The sequence below is a fragment of the Amblyomma mixtum genome, chromosome 3 (assembly GCF_055824585.1).
Source record: "Amblyomma mixtum isolate Tamu chromosome 3, ASM5582458v1, whole genome shotgun sequence".
Classification (NCBI taxonomy): Eukaryota; Metazoa; Arthropoda; class Arachnida; order Ixodida; family Ixodidae; genus Amblyomma; species Amblyomma mixtum.
Genome location: NC_143014.1, coordinates 398888350 through 398912273, shown reverse-complemented (window position 1 = coordinate 398912273; position 23924 = coordinate 398888350). Strand labels below are relative to the sequence as shown.

The 23924-nt window shown below is 44.0% G+C and overlaps 1 protein-coding gene across 5 annotated transcripts in view; it reads right to left on the bottom strand.

Annotated features, from left to right (window-relative positions):
• Positions 1-23924, bottom strand: part of LOC149357321 (uncharacterized) — an 82955-nt gene that overhangs the window by 21642 nt on the left and 37389 nt on the right. For 3 of the 5 annotated variants that reach the window (XM_089584544.1, XM_089584540.1, XM_089584541.1), the window contains 2 exons: positions 6929-6952; positions 5529-5654 (listed from right to left, as the gene is read on the bottom strand). In XM_089584544.1, coding sequence (XP_089440670.1) covers positions 5529-5654; positions 6929-6952 — 150 coding nt within the window. Of the gene's footprint in view, positions 1-5528; positions 5655-6858; positions 6953-23924 lie in introns of those variants that run through there. The other 2 variants (XM_089584543.1, XM_089584542.1) reach the window with 2 other exon arrangements.

Below are 23924 nucleotides of genomic sequence, written 5' to 3'. Positions count from 1 at the left end.
GGCAGTGAACGACGACGAGGACGTGGCAGTTTGTGCTGGAGTGATTTAGCTCGGTGTGCCTTCTGACTGTGACCTGTACCGTCTGCCGCTGGGCTAACCCCCCGTAATAGCTGCCAGTCATCCTGGCTGCAAATCACAAAGTGCTCGTATGTATACAATAGCACAGCAAAGTAGCAGCGTCACAGTACCAAGCCTCAACTCATGCGAAAAGGGAAGCAAATTTTCCCATAGTTTTTGGTGAAAATCTTCACCAGTCCAAATGGTTTATGGAAAAATTCCCAGCTGGTTTCAGATGGGACCAATTCAATTCCCAACTTATTCCTGCTGGAATCAATTAGGAATAGTTTCATAAATCAGCTGGACCTTAACCTCAGTAGTGCATCTATAAACAATAAGCAGAAGCCATTGCTACCATGGCTGCAGCATTAAGCCAGACGCACATCGTCCTCCTCGGCAATTTTCTGCAGCTCAACAGTGATCCCACCGGCAGCTTGCGCGAGCAAAATGCCAAAGTGATGTTCGCTTTGCCTGCAGGCAAGCGCAGCGATGTGCTCTAGCAAACGGCACACCAGAGGACACGTCTACAGCTCTCACCATGCCTGCGTAATAGGTCCCCAAGCGACAGCAAGAGAAGCGCTCCGCGAAACGTCGGTGGCTGGAAGCCGCCCTCAAGCTGGAAGTGAACGATGTACACGCTCCGCAGCTTATCGGAAGTTAGCTCTCTCACTGTTTATCATTTGCCAGAAAAAGCAGACTGCTAGCGTGAGCGAGCCATGGCACACAAGTCGAATTTTCCTAAGTGGAACCAATTTTTTTTTACGCATGGAGTTTCATGCATCCTGCAGGAAGCAGGCACTGGAACGGGGCACACACTACCTGTGGCTTGCGACGTCGCATATACCAACTGTTTGATTGAAGCAGCGCAAGGCCGAAGGCCAAAGAAGAGAGCAGAGAAAGAAAGAAACGGACAACACAGCGCTATGTTGTCCATTTCTTTCTTTCTCTGCTCTCTTCTTTGGCCTTCGGCCTTGCGCTGCTTCAATCAAACAATGCATAACTAACTCACCCATCAGCTCGTGCTTTCAATATACCAACTGTTGCGTAAATCAGAGAAAATTTGAAAAAAATTTTCTCGCCCTAACCGCGTTTGTTCGAGCTCGAAGTTCGCACAGTCGTTGCATTTGATGGTCAGTTTTGTTTCATACTACATTTAGTTGGGGTACTTGCCTGATTCGGTCAGAATTATTTGGAAATCCCCATCGTCTACGGTGACGGTGAACCAAAACCGAAAGGCTTCGCAGCAATGGTACTCGTGGTGCCATCTCGCACCCAACGGAGAAACGAGCCCTCTACCAGAGAGGGCAGGGGGGGAGAACTTTCTTGACTACATTATCAGTGTTGCACACAGAAAACATTGTTCGCACGAAACTGCCGCAATTTCAACGAGTTCGATTTCTGACTACCACATAACAATAAAGCATTTAAATCTTCGTTCTGTGTCATCTGCTTTCGTTTTTCTGTCCCCGACGGCAGCTGTGCTAAGTTGGTGAGCAAATCATTTTTGCTTGGTGCTCTCTGCCGCGAAGCAAAGCAAGACATCACCGAAAATGCGGTCAAACAGCGATCAAGAGAAGGCCATGGCTGTGACTTGGCTATGCGAGTCCAACTCGTCCCCCACGCCCTCCCCGGTAGAGGGCTCGTTTCTCCGATGGGTGCGAGATGGCGCCATCGGTACCATTGCTAAACTCTCTTGCTTGCTTGCCCTTGCCTTTCGGATTTGGTTCACTGACCGAATCAGGAAAGTACCCCACCTAAATGTGGTATAAAGCAAAACTGACCACCAAATGCAATGTCTGTGCGAACTTTGAGCTCGAACAAACGTGGTTAGGCGAGACAATTTTTTTCCGATTTTCTCTGATTTACGTAACAGTAGGTGCATAAGCTCTGAGTACAGACACAGCCCCCAATTTCAGGTGGTCGCTTTTGTAAAAAAATTAGGGGAACACTTAAGCTCTGCCTAAACGGTATGACATGACAGCAATAATGCTTATTTGCAACTTTCTTAATTAGTGCCCCTTAAAAACACACTAATTAACATACATTAGTAGGTAACAAGACCATTAGATACACCACAAGGCACAAAAGCTCTCTCTTTACCCAAATCTAGCGAACATGGCTCAACAGTCTAGGGGTAACCTGCAACTCTGAGCACAAGGGTGATTGGTTTACATCCTTACATGTCATAATGACATTTCGATCACGTTAAGGCCTCATAGTCCTGACTTAACTACAGAGTTTTAATCATTTTCATTCCATAGCTCAATGTGTGACATCGCAACCTTCTCAACTAATCCTGAATTAGAAAATGCACACAGCTTTCCCTCCGAACATATGAACTAACGCTTTCGCGCTAGAAAAGGTCCACTTTTACGTGGTAATATCTGAGAGTGCAAATAAATGCATGCACGCTACCTTTACACATGCTTAAAAAGCAGATCAAAAAATAGTTAATTGAAGGACCCATCTCGATCTCCAACTCAGTGGTGAAAGCCACAGTCATGGCAGGTTAATACTTGCGGAAAGCCTTGCCATCACTCAATATCGCATACTAAGGCACTATTTCATTTGATTTGTCTAAACTACACCACGAGCAATGCATCACAGCACAGCGTATAATGTCTTTCAGCACCTCCATGACAACCGAAAATGGCCAATGAGCCCATGAAGTAGCAAGAGAGTTCAGCAGACCTGCCAAGACACAAGTGGCGCTGATGATCAACGGAAATAATACACAGTGCAGGCCAGTAAGCAGGAAGGCAAAACATAAGTGATATCATTACACATGCTATAAACATATCCTAGAAAAGTTACAGATCATGCAAACGTAAAGCTGTTGTTTACTAGTAGCTGGGTTCTACGGCAAGTCAAAAAATAAGAGGTGTTAAGCGTCACAGTGGATGAAGGATATGATGCCCTCAGGACCTCCTGCTTAGTTGCATTCATTACATTAATAAAAAATCAATGCAGGAACTAAATTCTCAACATCATGATATAACTAAGAAGCATTTTGATAATTAGTGCTTTAATCTCAATCATCCACGAAGATTACATGAACTGATGCTAATGCCAACAGGTGCATCATCAAAAGCCAACTGCAACGACGTTTACTTTGGTTAGAATACCTCTCAATGCAGTGGGTAGGTCATGAAACTAATCATGAAAATGTTCCATGCTTGTTAGAAACTAGTACTGTCGTTACAAGCATTTAAAAAGCTCTGTAGCAGACAATGCATGCACCTGGCGGCAAGTCGCACAGTTAGGAATGTTACCGGATATGACATAGGAACAGGAAACCAAGGCATCTCCTCAAGCCAGACCCACTGGAAGTGAACGGACTACGGGTGATGTGGAGTGAAATGCTGGATACTTAAAAGTGGCTGGACAGTACCAGGTTCAGTACTGTGGTAAAGTTTTCTGAAATTTCTGGTGCGATTAGTATGTCGAAACACTTTGTAGCCCTCAGAGGCACAAACGCGCATGCCCCTTGCATTTCCAAAGTATGGCAAACAGCAAATGTTGCGCAGCATGTAGCATTCGTGTCGCTCACAATACACGTGTACCCACTTGCTGCGGTTCTTTGGCAGTACAAGCCACCGAAATGCCAACTACGAGACCAAGAGGTTCAGAGTGCTCCTGTTTATAGTCATTTATGGCACTTGGCAATGGCCCCCTTTTTCGACTTGGGTGATTTTTGTGAGCAATTCCCAAAGCACTCAGCTTCATTACAAACATCATTTGATTTTAGGCCTCCCTCCCCCTTGACATAGAACTAGAAAAAAAAAGGCTTTATGGGGTGAAAACTTTCATTGTAGTTTTCCTTTGAAAGTAGCAGTCTCGAGACTTATCACTGAGGTATTTTAATGTACATGTGTTGCGGTTCACGAGATTTCATCTGTTATCAGTCAGAACTCCCACAAAGTTTGATAGTTTAGTAGAGCAATTATTTGACACTCATTTAATTCAAACTTCCAATTATTCATAATGATGCCTTTGTCTCGACATCAACTGCATTAAAAAGGCTCTGCTTATTCCATCCTCGTACATTTCAAAGAAATTTTCTATCGCTTTGCAACAGAATTATTTTGAGTGAATTGGACTTAATATCTGATGACTGGTTCTGTGCAGCAAATAAATGCAGTGAACAAAAGGATCATTGATCTAACATCACAGTCAAACTAATTTGCTAATTTAATGTATTTTATCAGCAGATACATTTGAACTTGGCTGCTACAAAATCGCCGCAGAATAATTACACTACAACAAAACACTCATTTCCCAGTCAACTAACCGTGTATAATAATGCAACAAATTTTCTCCAACAGTAGCAGTTTTCACAGCGGGATTTCCTTTTAAACGAAGTTTTCGCAAAGTCAAGACTGAACTTGAGAACTGACTTCATAATACAGAAAACATGTAAGACAGTCAATTTGTTGACTTTCAATCATCCACAGATAGCAAGGCGACAAGACGATAGTTGGTATCACGTTGCGATGTAGCTTGAATGCACTGAGTGGTTACATGGACCAAATGAGAAGCTACATTAAGATGCCTACATAGCTTAACAGCACTTCATCTTCTCAAAAACAGGGCATACAAAACTTACGCATTGACTGGCACATGGTGGCTTATGATTGCCTATTGCCACACGAACTTTCTAGCTGCCGTTCTATGAACTCCTCTCTGCTGTGTACCTTTGCACTTGATATGCGAGGAAGTGAAGTACAGTCTCGGTCAAAAGTATTAAGGCCAAAGGTTTTTCGCTTCAGCCCCATAACAGAGCCATTAAGGCATTATTAAAGACCGAAGGACCTTCAAAAGCTAGCAGAAGGTTTATTCTGGATGTAGAGAAGCTTCCTGCTTGACTTGTGTTTTGAATGATCTGCTACACAGAGCTTTCTAGGGACATTCATTTCTCTGCAGGAGAACGGTGTGGCCTTAGGACTTTTGACCACGACTGTACATGAAAGGGCTGCGCGAAATGCTCCCAAAGAATAAAATTATAATGCTGCTGTAAACGAATACAGTGCACTGAAGCAAAATCCTTCATAATTACAGCTTTTTTTTCCAGTTATTTTCTCTGTGTTGAAAAGTTGCAAAGTGTAGACAAGAGCATATCAACAGCTGCAATACACGTCCCAAAGTCACCAGTGGAGTGCTTGCCATAGGCACATTGGCTGTTCTGCTGCACCATGCACCCATGCATTTTGCCGTCAGTGGTTTCATCTTGGGCCCTCCATTTGTTGGTGCAGTGACTTTCCACAAATGCACTTAAAAGAAGGCCCACCACCCGGGCCAAAGCAGCCAGACTGTATGCAATGATTTCCAGAGCATGACTATCAAGATATTACAGCCCCTCCAGGCTATTTCAGACACCACATAAGTATGCCTGAGATATGAGCTCAGAAGCAAGTCAACAAAGGTCCACCATCTTGGCGTCCCTTAAGCATAGGATGCAAAATACCACTTACCAGTAATCATTGAGTAGTGGCCATAATGAAAGAAGCAGCTCTTCTACTACTAGAAAATATGGCCGGTTCAGGGGTGTATGAATGATGGCTGAAGCAGCAGCACTGCCAGGTGTCACCGGGTCTGAACTGCAAGCAGGGTTCAAACTTCAACCATCTACCTTCTCCATATTGAGCACCACACTAAATGTCTCTGCCAAAATGCGCCCACATGTCAAATCCACAATCTAATTGCTAGGGAAGAAAGTTTAATGTGCTGTTATACCCACCTCCATGACATTTCAAGCCAAACGGTAATTTCAACCAGCAACCCAAATAACTGCATTGGTTTAGTTTTACAGGGGCTTAACATCCCAAAGCGACTCAGGCTATGAGAAACGACATAGAGCAGGGCTTCTGACAATTTTTGACCACCCGGGGTTCCTTAACACGCACTGAAATCACACAGTACACGGGGCCTCTAGAACTTTGCCTCCATTGAAGTGTGACCGCGGAGGCCAGTATCGAAACCACGTCTTTTGGATCAACAGCCGAGCACCATAACCACTGAGCCAACACAGTGGTGGCAACCCAAGTAAGTCTGCGTGAATGACACAAGACAGAATGCTATCAACCAGAGTAACACATCTTTTGCAAGCATTTTGAATTTTCTAGCCACTGCTGTGTGACCAAAGATGACTGTGTTATACCCTTATCATAAAGGCAGTCCATTAAGCATACTGCCATCGAACCACATCGTAATTTTTAATTATCATTCAAAGGGCCCTTGCAAGCAGATATCCTATTCAGTAAACACTAAAATACATAGGATATGAAAATTTGAAGCAAATAAAATAAAACAAACCCCATTAACTTGTTCAAATAGTTTTCATACTAGAGTCAAAATGAAAGTTCTGTAGCAAACATTGTCAGATGTTTGGTTTATGGTTAATGGGGTTTAACAACACAAAGTGACTCAGGCTATTAGGGACGCCGCAGTGAAGGGCTCTGGAAATTTCAACCACCTGGGGTTCTTTAACATGCACTGACATCACACAGTACACGGGTCTCTAGCATTTTGCATCCATCAAAATTCGACTGCCGCAGCCGGGATTGAACCCACGTCTTTCGGGTCAGCAGCCGAGTGCCACAACCACAGAGCCACTGCAGCGGCCTTTTGTCACATGTAAACAAGACAATGTTTTTTGGTAGCTTTTCCAGCAAAAAACGCACACTTCTGAAATAAAGTGTGCCGTGCTGCCTATCCTCAGTCGGCCACCTTGGTTTGTACATTGTACAGCAGTAGTATTTGAGTGGCTTTTTCTAAACTACATTCAATTGATATAGCACTTACTTTGGCATCTACCCTTTGGTTTACTTCTTTGATCACTCCAAGTCCATATTTTTCTTTAAATGCAACTTACCAATTTCTCAAGTCCAGGAGGCGCCTGTAAGAAGAACATTTCTCAATGACCACCGATTTTTTTACTCCAAAATAGTAAATACTTAAATGGCCTTTACAAGAATTTCATGTGCATTGACTCAATACGCACTGATATTGCCTTTGTGAGACCAAACTCAACAAATGTATAAAAAATTCAGTGCAGCACAACGCTCCACTGCAATAGTAGACGTCTAAAAAAACTTAAAACTGGAATCTTGAAACACTTGTACACAAGACATAAATGAAATGATGAAAAGCAAATTGTAAATTATAGGCTTTAACGTCTTAAAGCAACACATCACTGCAGTAGAGGGCTCCGGATTAATTTAGACTACCTGGGGTTTTTTAATGTGAGATCATATCGCACAACACATGGACATTTTTGTATTTCGCCTCCATCAAAATATGGTCACCACAGCCGGGATGGAACCTGCAACTTTGGGATCAGCAGTCAACCGCCAAAACCACTGAGCCGCTGCAGGAGGTAAATGACAAAATTTAACCCCAGCCTACACAAAAACACCACAGTGGATAATGCAGTTCCAGCTTTAAAATAATGTACACCCTACCAACCACCAACCAACCAACTACCAACCACCAGCTACAAACTACCAACCATGTGTAGAAAATGCCTGACAGTACGAGCCCTGTATCACATGTGCACAACTCACTTTCAATGCTCACCAGTTCCTTCTGCTAGTGACATCACTCTGCACAAGATAAAAATATCCAAGCACAACTAATCCAGTAGATGCCCAACTAAAGTTCAATAGGACTAGTCATGGCCAGGAGATGCTCCCATTGTGCAGGGTCACCTTACCAAGGCACGATCATGACTGCCGTTTTATGGCTGGCACCAGGTTACTGACACCCTCCAAACCACCCATTGCGAATCACCCCCAGATGGCGCATGTCCACACGTCCCCCTAGGGTGCCTCGATGGCCAGTGCAGCTATCAGGGTGAAGACACCGTTCTCGGCGGGGGCATGTTGGGTCCCACTCTCCCGTTCGGTTGCATTGAGTACAATGTGGCAGCAGGCCGCTTCGAAGAGAAAACTGCAGTTGCTGCAGTGAATTCAGGAAATCTGGTATTTTAGCGAGAGAGGGTGGTACCAGAGATTGTTTAAACATGAATCAGAGTTAGTTCTTCTAAAGTATACCATCTTTTGCAGCTAATCTGCCAAGAAAGTCGGCGCCTTGTGGACAGTCGGTGCGCTCATGTGTGTTGGTTCTCTTCTGTCCCATTTCTCCTGCACTGCGTTCCTCTGTAATAGCATTCTTATAATGTACGTAGCATATTCTAGTACAATCTCCTGACCCGGACACCCTACTTTTATATTACCTTGTTAATAATCAGGATTACTTATTTTCAGCTGCAGCTGCGTATTTGCCAAAAATTGCCATTAAACAGCATCTCTTTTGCCTTGAAACCAAGTGCGAGAAGGCACCTTTTATGGCTGCTAATTTGAGTAGTTATGAGGATGCAAAGTTAAGTTGTGCATTATTATGCGACAGCGTATAAAACCGCTCAGTCAAAAAGCCGTCGGTGCAGTCGCCACGTGTCGGAAATAATCAGGGGCTGCGTAAAAAAAATCATCTCATGCCAACCATTTGCCGCAGAATGTTCCGGATGCTGTTATAAGATTCAGTGTTTCTCTAGTTAAGTTAGAGCCTGGCTCACAGCAGGGATTCAAGCCAGAGACCTATCTATAATAGAGCTGCATAAAAACATCGTATCATGATAATTTGTGATTCCAGGGATTGATGACTGATTGGTGTGTGACAGGCAATGATGAGTTAATGAAATAATTGTAATTCATTAATTTGTGAATAAAAGAAATTAAAAAATGAAAAAGGGGGTTCAAAGGTGTCAAAATGCTCGGAATGAAAAGCCAAAACTTGATGATGCTCATTAAGAAAATTTATAGTGTGTAATTGATCAATTAAATACCTTAAACAATAGAAAAAAATGAAAAATGCATTCAAAGGTGCCTAATTGCTCAGAATAGAAAGCCTAACCCACTACGCTATTGCATCATACCCTTAGGATGGAGCTTAAGTGTTCTCTCCAATTTTTTTCCACCATCCCCAGCAGAAATAGATATGGAAAGCAAGCGTTCCGCACACCTTACCTCGCATACTTAGAAGTTTACTTTTGGTCTAGCCGTCTTGCTTCACCTCCGATTGCCACATTTTTCTGCGCGCGCTGTCGCAAGCAAAGCGAAATTAGCCCCGAGAAGTTTGAGTGGTGCCCTCTCATGGCCAGCCGATGTGACATCACGGCAAGGATGCCCGTGCACCCGTGTCGACTGCTCCGTCTACTATTGCTTGTGCAGTACGTTCAGGTTCGCTTCGGGGATGAGTGCCTCTCTGTCGTGTTCACTAGCCCATGTCTTTCTGCGCGCTTTACCTGAAATGTGGTTTTCTAACTAACCCAGACCCATACCTTAATGAGAGATTTATTGCCCTCTCCAATGACAATCAATTGAGTCAGCAAGCCAGCGTCTCTTGGCAACTGGACCAGACAGTTCCGCGGAAGCGAGTAAGGTAGCCTGTGTTGCTCCGACTCCTGTTTGTTAGTTTAGCCTAGCAGGGACAATGGGCTTCAAAAGAAGTATCTATCAGAGACAGAGGATTTTGTGAGGTCTCTTTGTGAATTAGTCGTTTTATGATTTTTTATATTTTGAAAGAAAAAAAATTAATTATTTCGTTAAATTTGGCCTCGAATAAAGCTGCTTTCCCATTAAAAATTAGGACGACATCGTCGCATTACATCATCAATCTATGTGCAGTGAACAACACCCAGAAGGAAACGCAACAACCTGCATTATTTTACTGTGGTACAAGCCACTAAGGGAGGCAGTTCAGAAAATATGACCATTTGGTTTCAGACGTGTCCTGAGCTTTTCACTCCAGAGCAGTGAGGCAATGGACCGCATGGAAGGAAAATCCACCATTACTAAATTAAATTTTCCCCATAAGGTGCCGTATTAAGACAAAGGCACCCCAGAGAATGTTGAAAAAGTGGGTGTTAACTACAAAAAATATATTACATTCGGCAAGGTCATCCTACATGCTGCTTGCATGCCCAAATAACTTAGGGCCTTGTGAACAGCCCTTACATTCACAACAACAAAAGCAGCAAAATTCTATGAAATTCAGCAACCATGATATAGTCTGTTATCCCTATCAAGGAAGACTCAATAACCGCTGCACTTTTTCAGTGCAGCCAGTGGCTAGGCTCAGTCAAAAAAACCACTGGAAACAATTAGACACACCAAATGGAACTAATTGGACATTCCCATTCGTTCCAATTGGATTTCCCGATTGGAACCAATTGGTTCCAGTTGTGTTTTTAGCCACCCAACCAACTGGACCCTACTGGACTAGCCAACTGGACCCATTAGGCCAGGCAGTTATTTCACCCAGAAAATATTCACAAAATATGTTATGTTCATTAAGAGAGGTAGCTAAATGTTTGTGAATAATGTGCTCTAGGATCTGGGTTAAATATTTCTACAACTTACCACATAATATGCAAAAGGAAAGCTGATTTATGAGGACTGCAAGGAGATGCTGTGCCTAGTGCCAATCAACATTTTTTTAAGGAATTGAAATTAACATGTTTCTATGGAAATCAAAGCCAACAGGCACACATACATCACACACAAGCAACACTGCACATTCAGGCACTAGTAGCATATATTAGCTCAATTATTAGCTCAAAGAACATACTTCTGCTCCAGCTTATATACCCAATTTATGAGCCTCTCATGCTGGGGTCAGTGGCGCTTGCCCACTGAGCACAGTTATTTAATTTCAGCTGCAGTGGTGGTGTAGATGATGAATACAATTTAGTAGGTCAGGCTGCTGATAGCTCTTATTATAAGAACCATATTAGTTCTACCTTGTTTGTCAAATATGCAAACATTCATTGGAGAAATTGGGTGCAGTTAGGAGGTCCAATTGGATGCAATGGGTAAGACCAATCGGGCCCACCAATTGGAAACCCAACTGGTCCAAATGGATAGTCCATCAGGATCATCCAGTTGGAACACCATTCCAATTGGTACCAGTTGGAAACCCAACTAGTCCAATTCAAACCATTTGGAACCATTGGAAATCCAATTGGTTCCAATGGTTTCTTTTTTTGACTGGGGGGAACACAGCAGTCTGTCATAATTTTTCCACTGCCGTGTAGTCAGCGATTGCACCGAGCATAATACACACGGTGCTGCCTATTTGCAGTTCGGTCGAACGATTTCAGCGGCTAAGAAACAGCATACCGACTGTTGCATAAATCAGAGAAAATCGAAAGAAATTCTCTCGGCCTAACTGCACATTTGTCCGGGTTCAAATTTCGCACGGAGGTTGCATTTGATGATCAGTTTTGTTTTATACTGCATTTAGATGGGGTACTTGCCTGATTCGGTTAGAATTATTTGGAAATCCCCATCATCTGCGGCGACGGAGAACCAAAACCGAAAGGCTTCGCAGCACCCATGGCGCCATCTCGCACCCACCGGAGAAACGAGCCCTCTACAGGGTAACTACCGGGGTGGGCGGCTGGTGGTGGCGGGGGAGGAGTTGGACTCGCGTAGCCAAGTCACGGGCATGGCCTTCTCTTGATCACTGTACGACCGCATTTTCGGTGATGTCTTGCACTGCTTCGCAGCAGAGAGCACGAAGCAAAGATAATTTGCTCACCAACTTAGCACATCTGGGTGTCTCCGGTGGGTGTGAGATGGCACCACGGGTACAACTGCTGCGAAGCCTTCCGGTTTTGGTTCTCCGTCGCCACAGACGATGGGGATTTCCAGATAATTCTGACCGATTCAGGCAAGTACCGCATCTAAATGTAGTATAAAACAAAACTGACCACCAAATGCAACCTCTGGGCGAAATTTGAGCCCGAACAAAAGTACGGTTAGGCCCAGAGAATTCTTTTTTGATTTTCTCTGATTTACACAACACGCGATACGAACCACGCCACACGCATAGCGCGCAGTACGCGGTCGGCGCGTCGGGCCCAACATGCCGCTGCGAGGGGAAACGGCGGCGCGTGGTGGTATGAAGCGGAGGCAAGTGGACATCAAGGCACCCTATGTCCCCCCTGGGGCAAACGTGATCGAGATGCATCCGGTTCGTTCGAAAGCCGAAAGACATCGTTGCAGCCTGGCGCAGAAGAGGCCCACAGAAGCAGCTACGCGACACACTACGGCGTTTTGCCCGGCGCAACCTGAAACTTGAGAGAGAGGTGCCCTCGAACAAGCTGTAGTGACCCATGCGCTCCAAAACGGCGTTTCGGCACGTCATAAGCAACTGGAGGCGGCCGTAGTGCGCTTCGTTCTACACAGGGTTAAGACGAGAGACGCTCCGGGGGCGAGGCTTCCGATCGAGTCCCCCACCCCTACGGCACGGCGTGATTGCGAACAACGAACAAGGAATTGTGAATCTATGCCTCTTTTGGGTCGTCACAACGGAGACGCGGTACCAGATGCCAGCAGTAGTTGGCTGACCTGTATAGTGGGCAAGCCATGGCGACGCTGCTGGTAAGCTTAGTTCGCAGAAATTGGGCCAACCAGCCAGTCCGCAGCAACAAAAGCGCAGTCCGAGCGCTTTTCACACAGACCAGGTCATGCAGCCCGCCAATCACGCGCCACGCTCAAAGAAAAAACTCCCTCTAGACCAAACCTCCGTTAATAAATGGCAAAATAATACTGCAGATGGTAGATGAGCTACATTCTCTCAAAAGCTATCAGAATAAGCATCACATAAAACAGTGCAGCCAATAGACAGTTTTAGTATAGCGTACGCAAAACCTTTGCGTACGCAATAAAATAGCGCATGTAGAATGCGCATGCGCAGAACGCCAAAAGAAGCTTAGCGTTTAGCGTACGCACGCAATTTTCTGGAAATAGCGTAGCGTCTTTGCGGGGCTTGTGGAAACATGGCGGCGCCCTGTTTGCCCGCTTCGGTTCTAAAATACCTCGTCATTGAGTTATTCGGCGCTCAACAAGCAATAAATGGTGGTATTCGCTTCCGCTTTCTGTCGTTTAACTGGGACGCAATGTTATGTGCGATAACTTGCCGGTACTCTTGAGATAGCAGTCTGTTTTCAAGCCCGTAAGCCTAACGACAGGTTGTGTACACTGTCGTCATGGCAACGGCCATTTTTAGCACTTCTCAAAACGACCTCATTTTTTTTTTCGACGTGTGGTGGCGCTAGGTACTTACCCAAACGGGGCTGAACCTGGATGTGGTATGTCTACTTAGCGCCTATTGCGGAACGGTCCGCAAACGCTCACCTAAAGGTGTTGTTCGCGCTTTTAATTTAGCGTACGCAAACATCTTGCGTGTTGCGTACGCAAAAAACGCAAACGCTATACTAAAACTGTCTAATATCGTAAATGTAAGCCAAGATTCACGCAAATAAAAAAAAGCTGGATTTTTTTCGCAAAATCTGGGCTCCGCCTACATCAGAGACACCGCCGCGCAATGGCGCTGCGGTGCAATGCCGTCTATCAAGGGGTTTTAACGCCGCCAAGGACAGCCGCCATGATTAAGTGCACGTAGCAGACGAACTCCTGCTCTGCAAGCATGCTTTCTTCGCGTGTCGCACTCCCGCTTGGAATCCGTGTGAATCGGAGATTCGGCCTGTAGTCGCCGGGCGCGATAGCCACATGAAACTATGTCATAAACGATTGCCACCCCAGTCGAAAAAAACCACTGGGTTCCAATTGGAAATTACCAACTCGAACCAATTGGATATTTCCAAACGTGTTTTGGACACCATTGGGAATACCAATTAGAAAATACCATTTGGACCACTCCAATTGGCCAACACCAAATGGTCAGTTCCAATTGAGCAGGCACCAAGTGGTTTACCCCAATTGAAAGACCTAATTTGGTCTGATCCAGTGGACCTTTCTCGGCCTACGTCATCAGCACATGTGTTTTGGTTAAAACTAACGAGTCAATTGATTTCACATTCAGTTGCAGTTTGATTCGAATGGTGTAGAACCAAGTGAATTACTCCCAGGAGTTTAGGAGATGCTGAGCATTTAGTGCTAACATTTTTACATGGGAACTGAAGTTGTGATAATTCCAAGCATTCAGGGAAGTCAAGACAAACAAGCCTGCAATATCACACAGAAGGACCACAAATATATATCCACAGAACATACTTTCGCTCCAACTTATATAACCCATTCATGAGGCACTGCTAGTGGCACTTGTCCGTTGAGCAAAGTCATTTCATTGATTCTTGCTGGTAGTGATAGTTCAAATGATTAAATTAATGCAGTAGATAAAGCAGCTATCTTTTTACTAAGACCTCATTACTTCCCAGTTTTTCGTTCCTAGAGAGCAATATTCTGATCCAAATCAAGGCAATCATTGGCTTCCAATTGGTTTTTTCCAATTGGAAATTTTCCAATCCTGCATCTTTAACCAACTGGAGCACCAAGTTGGACCCTCCTACTGGCTCACTTGCAATATGCTATGGACTGTTCAGTTGGAGCAAGGCTAGCAGACCTGGCTAGTGGACTAGCCACTTGGTAATAGAACAACCAACTCTGCCGTTACACGATTTGACCATTAGTTTGGAACACAGCTAGGGGACCAACTGGGCAGTCCAACCAAAAATGATGAAGCCAATGGAGTCCCGGGAACCAGTTGGATAATTCAGTTGAAATGGCAGAGCAAACTGGACCCCAATTGGAAGCTGAGAGACCAAATCAGACTGATCAGTTGGAATGAGGGAAACCAATTGGACTCCCCAATGGGATTCGAGTCCAGTTGAAAGTTCAGAAACCACTTGGACTCCCCAATTGGACTGCCGAGTCCAATTGGAAGTTCTGAAACCAACTGGACTCCCCAGTTGGATTCCCGAGTCCAAATGGAAATTCAAAAACCAATTGGACTGTCCAATTGGAATTAGGGAAACCAGTTGGATTCCTGAATTGGTTTTCCTGAGTCCAATTGGGTCCATATGGCTTCCAATTGGATCCATTTGGATCCAACTGGATCCATTTGGGTCCAATTGGAAATCTCAATTGAACCCAGTGGCTTTTTTTGACTGGGACTTTGACTGGGCAGCTGCGCTTGTTAGCACTGCTCGAGCCTGTCGAGGAAACAGGCACAGCGACGAAAGGTTGGGTGTTGGGTTTTATGGCACATAGGCAGCTAAGCCCATCATGCGCCAAGCTCAAAATATATATAGAATAAGTTTTCTATAAGATTTTTAGAAATGTAATAAATCATCGGTGGTGTAGATGGCCTAAAAAGATTGTACTACCTAGTAATAACAAAGAAAAAAAATTTAGAAACGGCTAAGCCTTAAAGAAGGTCAGGTAGCCTCAGCGGCTATCCTTGGCTGGGCAAGGATCTTGAGGCTCCCAACCAGTAAAATAAAACCCTCAGCCTTCTTCTCAGGAATGAGAAAGTGGCTGAGGTGTATCTAATAAAGTGAAACAGTGGATCAAAATTTAGTTTTTCAAGAGCGTCTCTTTTAAAAGGCTAAAGAGAGAAGGCATGTTAACAATGGCATTATCTAAAAGCAGAGTTGTGTGAAAAGGAATGCATTCATTATAAAATTGAGTAAAGTACACATCACGAGCTAGTTGGTTTTCCATCACAACGAAAACAGCGCAAACTTCACGAAGGACGCAGAAAGGGGATGCAGCGCCTGTGTCTCGTCTCCCCTTTCTGCGTCCTTCATGAAGTTTCCACTGTTTTCCTTGTGAGTACTCTTTCTTAGTTTTTCCAGTTTCACACAAGAGAATATAATGTGGTCAACCATAAGTTCATTTACGCATTCTCTGCAAACAGGTCTGTTTTGTTTTGTTAGCAGGAAGTTGTGCATAAGGTGTGTGCAGCCTCTTTGGAGACGGCAGAGAATCACTTCCTTGAAACGTTCCTGGTGCTCACGACTTCCATTCACCTAAAACTGGCCTTACCAAGTGTAGTTTATTCACTTCGCCGTTCCAAGCCGACTGCCATTTTTTTTCTTAATTTCTGTTGTACCAATCTTATGAATCCTTAAAGGGTGTATTCACTTTTTTGTTTCCTTACCACAAGCTGGAGCAGCACACAAGTCTGCTCTCTCATTGCCTTTTACTCCGACATGACATGGGACCCAGCAGAGTTTTATTATTTGTCCACAAGCTGTGGCCGTTACTATGTTGTGTATCATGTCACCAAGAAGAGGGGTGACTGCGTTCCTAGAGTGAAGAGCTCTAAGTACACTTAAGTGGCCTCTGTAAATATTATTGTTTGTGAAGTTCTCGATTACTATTTTTTCTATGACTGTACAGACTGCGTAACATTCTGCAGTGAAGAAGGATGACACTGCGGAAGTCATACTGTTTTCTCCGAATTCCCTTGCAACACTTCACTTCCTACGTAAACATCTGTTTTTGAGCCATCTGTATAAAAAGCTGTTAAAGTACTGTATTTTTCCTCAAGTGCAAGAAATTCTTGTATTATAAGTTGCTGTGTAGTTTGTTCTTTATGGAACTGTGTAAGAGTGAAATCACAGATTCCAGAAAAATTGTACCATGGACGCAGTGAATCTCGTCTTTGAGCAATGCCAGATAATGTATGTAGTATGCCGGGGTTATGGCACATCTCTTCAAAACGTAGGAGGAGTGGCTTGATAGCTAGCGGTTTGTTGTTGAACAGTGTTCTAGATAGGCACTTTGTAGCAATAGGGTAACATATATGCTCCTGCAATGAACGGATTTTCAAAAGGTACGAACATGTGAGCATGGTTCTTCTGTCTGTAAGTGACAGTTCGTTGGTTTATTAATTTTTATGTACTTGTACCTCACAGGCCCCGAAGAGTATTGGGTGAGGGGGGCATATCGAAAAAGGAATATGCGGAAAAACCATAATAACGGCACAACGGATGTGGTACAAGGTAAATACACGAAAGGAACACGAAATTGATACAAAATGGAGTTAAAATAACATCAAACACGAAAACAGAAAGAAAAAAAGAGCAAAACACGAACATATGAAAAAAAGGTAACCAGGGGCAACAGAAACAGTGGTAAATCAGAAAAAACCGTTAAGAGCAAATGAAATTGCGGTACATTTCGAACATTACGAGGGCAATAAATGTATATATAGATACATAGAAGTTTTTATGCTGGGAGACACTTGTGAGGGGACTATAATTGCTAAAAATGTACCGGGCAGCTCTGCTTTGAATGGACTCAAGCATTTCTACGAGATATTTTTGATGGGCAGACCATATAGGTGAGATGAATTCTAACTGTGGGCAAACAAATGTAAAATATGCTAGTTTCCGAACTAAGCTAGGTGAGTTACGAAGGTTCCGGCCTATGAAACCGAACATCCTCGATGCCTTGTTGCAGACTGTAGAAATATGAGACCATGAAAGATTTGGTGTAAACTGAATTCCAAGGTATTTGTACAACATAACCCTTGATAGGAAGGTATTATTTATAGAGTATATGAAGTTAGAAATAGCATGCTTTGCGGCTAAAAGTCATTAAGTTACATTTGTTAGGGTTAAGAATCATGTGCCAGTTTTTACACCAATCAACAATAGTGTCAAGATCATTTTGAAGGGTCAGGTGGTCAGTCTCAGAAGTGATCTGACGGTAAACAACACAGTCATCTGCAAAAAGACGTAAGCGGGATGAAATTTTAGTGGGAAGGTTAATGTAGATTAGAAAAAGTAAGGGTCCAAGTACGCTTCCCTGTGGTAAGCCTGAGGTTACGTCACATAGGGGTGAGGAAGAGCCGTTGACAACTGTGAATTGCTGACGTAATGAGAGAAAGTTTCAAAGCCAAGATAATGCGAGGGAATCAAGGGAAAGGGTAGATAATTTTGTAAACAGCCGGCTATGTGCAATTCTGTCAAATGCTTTTGAGAAATCTAAAAAATTCAATCTGTTTGTTGCTTGCAATCTACATAAACACAGTTTATGGGCGACATCCTGTAAGCACCAGTGGAAAGACGCAAACCTAACATATGTACTGGATCTAGTCGTTTAAGGTACGATGGTCTTGCTGATCCATACACTATACTTCCATAATCAAGGGTACAGCAGACTACAGAGTGGTAAATTTGTAAAAGACATGTCCTGTTGACACCTCAATGTTTTCGTAACAGTGCTTTGAGTATGTTAAGGGATCAGGAGGCTTTGTTTTTCAGTGCGTTTATGTCAAGCAGGAAAGTGAGTTTTTTGCCAAAGGTTATGCCTAGAAATTTGTGGTCATTTTTTAAGGGTAGCTGAGTTTCGTTCAGCTGTATGAATGGGTCAGCATGTAGGCCTCGTTTGAGCGAGAAAAGAATGGCCACTGTTTTATGTGTAGAAAACTGAAAACCGTTCCGATAAGCCCATTTCATTAGTTTATTCATTGTCAACTGTATCTGTCTCTCGCATGTTACTAGGTTTGAGGATGTGCAGACTATTTGAAGACGTGTCGTATGCCTTCTCGAGGTCGAAAAAGACTGCAAGACAGTGCTGTTTGTGCATAAAAGCTTCTCAGACATTATTTTCAAGGCACACTATATGGACTGTTGTTGAACATGCTTTTTTAAAACCGCACTGAAGGATGTCAAGAAGTTCGCAGGATTCAAGGAAAAGGGTTAGTCTTATATTCAGGACACCTGCGAAACATTTGGCGAGGCAGCCGGTAAGGGCTATTGGCCTGTAACTACTGGGGGATGTTGGTTGCTTACCATGTTTCAGGAATGGTACAGTAAGTGCTTTCTTCCAGGATTCCGGTAGTTTTCCGAGTACCCATATTTTGGTAAAAAAAATTGCAAAAGTGCTTCCACAGACGGTTGGGAAAGATGTGCCAGCATTTCGTAATGCATATTAACAGGGCCAGGTACAGTCTTCTTTACGGTTAAGAGCACTTTGTTTATTTCCTGGACTGTAATTAAACTATTGTATGGTTCATTTATGCAACCAGTTGTTGGAAGTCTATGACTCTCCGTTGCATTTTTATATTTAAAGAATGCTTCTGTGTAGTGTGAATAACTGGTAATGTTTGAGAAATGTTCACCTAAGATGTCTGCTTGTTCCTCTACACTTGTTTGTATATCCGGAGCTGTTAGAAAAAACTGTTAAAGGAGACAAGCTGCCATAAAGTTCGTGGACTTGTTCTCCCATTTCTTTGGATGTAACTGAACTATTTATAGAAGACACATAGTTTTTCCAGGAAGTTTTTTCAGCATTGTGACGGATGTGTCGTGCTTTTGCCCTCGCCTTTTTAAAATGTATGATGTTTTCATGCATGGGGTATCTCCGAAAAATTCCCCAGGCTTTGTTTTTTATCTTTTTTGCTTCTCTAGATTCTTGTGTGTACCAAAGCTTGTTATTTCATTGTACTACTCCTGATGACTATGAAATAGCTAGATGTGCAGCCGCAATGATACATGTTGTAAAAATTTCATTTATTTTGTCAAAACTAAGATTATCCAAAAACACTTTTACCAGACTGGCCTTTTCTCGAAAGAGCGGCCAGTCCGCTAAGTGCAGCTTCCAATGGCATGGTTTAGTAGTTGGAATGATGAAATGGCGGTGATTAAAAGTTAATCACCACAGGAAGGTGATCACTTCCGTATAGGTTGTCAAGAACATCCCACTAAAAATCGATGAAAACGGATGGAGAGCTAAAAGACAAATCTATGCAGCTCATTTTTCCTGAAGATGAAGAGCAATATGTGGGTTTACCTGTATTGAACAGGCGAACGTTGCTGCACAGACTGACACTAGAGGTGGTGTTTTAGAAGATTTTAGTCTGTTCACTTCCCCAAAACACAGAGTGGGCATTAAAATTGCCTACTACCAGATATGGCTCTGGTAACTGATTAAAAAGTACTTCTAAGTCGTAGAGTGTTACTGTGAGTTGTGGTTGAAGATATACTGAGCATATGGCAATTGTTTTAAAAGTAAGCACAGTGACTGTGACTGCTTTGTATTTCATTTGGAGCTTGATTTCGTGGGTTGCGACACCGTTCTGGACTATGATGGCAATGCCACAAGTGAGCCTACTCGCCTGCTCACAGTCACAGCAAAAGACTTTACACTTTTTAAAAATATTTTTATGCAAAAGTCCCAAGTTGGTCTCCTGCAGACACACTACTACAGGAGACAGAGAATTTAAGGGATCTGTTGCATCACCCTAGTTTTTAAATACTCCACAGCAGTTCCAGTGAATAAGGAACGCCATAGTTATTTTGAAGGGAGGTACTCAGAACCTTAGGTCCCTCTTTGTTTGGGGCCCGTTATTGGAGCTTTTTCTTTTTTCGTTCAAGAGAGCTCCACCCCGCCGCTGTGGCAGAGGCGAGCTCTAACTTGTGCCCATCACCTCACTGGAGGCGCGCTGAAGTTCTGCAGAGAGCCCGTGGGCAGAGAGGTTGTGGGCTTCTCCTGAATGGGAAGCCTTGCAGGCTGCAGGCTTGGTGGCCAGCGGGCCCTTTTTTCAGGGTGGCATAGCAGCTCTCGCTGCATCTGTCAGGGGCACGGATGACCCTGTCTCAGCCTCACTGGTTGTGAGCTAGGCAAATGTCAAAGACCGGTGTGGCGCGCTGCACCCACATACCACATCAGCAAAGTTTGTATGAGGCATGAAAGAAAAAGCGCTCTGTGAAATTGCATAGCGCCTTCTTGCTTCTTTAAATGTTAACTTTTCTTTTGTTTTATGGTTATGACCAGCCATACTGTCGCTCACGTTGTTGTGCTCCCGTAGCCGTCATTGAGGCATCTGCCAGTCTGTCCCGTTTAGTGCTTGCCACATGTTAGCGGAATCCTGTAGACAACATCACTGGCGCATGGAACAAATCTCTTTTGGAGCTTCTTTGCACAGCCCATCTTGCCATTGTTGCTTGCGTTTACAATGCAGCAAAGCATCAAGAGCTTAGCTGGCGCTGAAAAAACAACGCTCACATTGGCGCGTGAATCCACCCTCTTGAGATTATGAGAAATCCTGTGTAAGTACGGTATAACCACGACCTTTCTTTTTCTTTCTGTTTGCTGCTCTGTCTCTCCCCTGCGGGCTGAGTTCAGGATATCTCGTAGCAAAGTTTCTGAAACAGCGATCAGAGCATGGCTTGGGTATCCTGCAGCCACAAGGTGCTCCACCTGACACTGAAGGCTCTGTTGCAATGTAAGACTGCACGATTTTTCCAAGGCATTTGAAAACATAATTTTGCACTTGCACATTTGACAAGTTTTGAATGAGCAGAAGAAAATGGCGTGAGAGGCTTCTGTCTTCTTGGTTCGCACCTCCAGCAATCAGAAAAACGCATGGAGGTATCTAAAAACCTTACTGTTCCTTCAGAAGGCATTTCAAGCACCAATACAAGCGCGTCAAGACACTTGGAAAAAATTGCTAAGACATTCGAGACAGAAGCCTCGGCGTCAACAGCTGTACAAGTCATAAAAACTAAAAAGTCATCAACAAATCTAAAAACACAAACCACATTGGTGCCAACTAGCTTTCCTTCAAGAATCCTGTCATGGTGCACGAGATAAATGTCACTGATGAGCGGAGCAATGCATGACCCTATATATACGCCATTTGTTTGAAGGAAAACCAAATCATTCCAGGCAGAAAACGTCGAGCTGAGATAAAAATTCAGGAGCTCAAGGAAGTTGTTATCACTGATACCTGCAGCATTCTGGAATGCTACCACGCCGTAACAGTCAATGCACTTTTGTACACAAGATAGCAGCTTCCTTTGGGGAAGGGATTAATATAGATTCTTTAAGTCATTAAAGCATGCCAAGAAGCACTTTTCTGGATTCTCTTGTAGGAACTCGACGACCTGGCAGGAACTTTTTACCTGGTATGGATCATCACTGGGTAAAGTTTCAGTTTGTTCTGCAGGAATAATGCTACAGATTTTTGCCATGTTCCACCTTCAGTAACTATTGCTCAAAGAGGGCAATCCAGCTTGTGCATTTTTGCTGTGAAGAAGATTTTCGAGCATGATCCTTTACTTTTGTCAATGGACGCCGCTAGGTTTTTCAGATTAATTTTTTTGCAAAGTTTTTGCGCTTTGATTTTAGCTTTACTGAGCACTTTACTCTAATGCAAAGCAAAAAATGCATTAGAGTCAACCTTCCAGGATAGAAATGGCAAGAGGTCTCCACTAGCCAATTTTGTTATATTGTATTTCGGGCCCAAGAAGTCTGCGAGGACTTTTGAAACTATGAACGGAAATATTAGCCTAACAGGTTTTTCTTTTTGTTCACTATGCACAATATATTTCTTTGGAAAAGCTGGTTTCTTTTTGTTGAAAAATTTTGAGGTCACATCAGTCCGCCCTCTTTTCAGAGGATGATCATTTCTGAAAGAAAGGAGGTAGACATAAAAATATGTGTTCTTCGGCCATGGTGCCAGCCATCCACCATAGAGCCCAACTAGGGGACCGGACAGGAACTTAAAAACAAGTCCTGCCCAAGCCAGCTATACACCACTGTTATAAACAAGTATGGGGCAACTCAGGGTAGTAACACCACACAAAGTTAACCCTGGCTGCCATGAAAGAAGGAAAAAACAAAGAAGTGAGGAGGAGACAGGAGAGTTGTGAGAAAGGAATAGGAAAGTGAAAGACAGTGGGGAGGATAGGAAAAGGTGACTGCCGATTTCCCCTGGTCTAGTCAGGCCAGAGGTGCCGTCTACAGAAAGCGGGGGCCAAAGTGGTGTGTTGACTCTGCCGAGGGGCCTTAATTAATGGTCCAAACGCTCGGCATCAGCTCAACCACCAGGATCCCCTTTTCCCCGGACACGGCGATGCCACGCACGGCTAAGCACTGGTGCTCGGGTCTGTGGTGAGCCACTGCTCACCATCATCCCATTGCGGGGATGTCCCTGCGGATGCTCAGGAGCCTGTGGTGTTGCAATTCACCAATATCTACATGGTGCAGATGCCCCTGCGAGGTACAGCAACGAAAGATTGTCGTGGGTTTGGTTCCCCTCGATTCTGGGATAGAAGCATGGATAGTGGTCAATGACAACAGTGCTTCCGTGAAACTGGAGAGCCGCATGTAGTTCAGGCACATTCGCAGGGAAGAGATGAGTAACCTGGAGCCACTTGATAGCTGCGGCGCATCTGCGGTGCATGAGCACATCAGATACATCGGGGACAAAAGGCGCCGATTATACCTTGTGTGAGAATCCTCTGCACACTCCGGATGTAGAAGGCTGGACTTGGAAAGTCTTGTTACCACTCTGGAGCAGTTGTTCTTTTTCACACAGGTACATGGTCGTAGATTGTCAATACGGCCGTTCATAAGGCAGAAAACTGGGTTAGGCAGCTGTTCACTTTTGCACTGTGCGCCGTGTTGCCAAAATTCCACACGAGACTACACTTAATAGTCCCTGTTTCGTCAGTGTCGTGTTTCTTTTTCGTGTCGGCATCTGACAACACAGCACATGGGGCAAAAATCAGCATGCTGTTCTGGTAGGGATCCAGGCTGCCGCACCAGCTCGCGAGCTTGCAGTATCACCCTGATGCAAATGCAGATTTTGCATCATCCACGATAAAAAGACGCCACCTGGGTGGTTATGACTAAACCGAAAAACGAAGCACATGCCCCAAGAATTCATTTCAAGATCAAAGAAACCACGAGGTCACACATATCCTTTCATTCCACATTTAAGCAAACTCCAGTGGCAGTCCTGCTCTTGTTTAGGATGCACATTGTCCAAAAATTTTGCAGGACAACCAAAGATTAAAATCTTAAGTATTATATCAAGGTCAGATATGCGGCAGAGCTCAAAAATCAATGGCTCTGCGTAGATACGCAGTCCACACTTATGCAAGGAGCACCGCAGATGTGCTGCAGCTATCGAGTAGTGCCTAGTCACTGATCTCTTCCACGCAAATACGTCTGAACTACATGCGGCTCTCCGGTTTCACGGAAGCACTGCTGTCATTGACCCCTATCCGAGCTTCTATCCCAGAATCGAGGGGAACCATA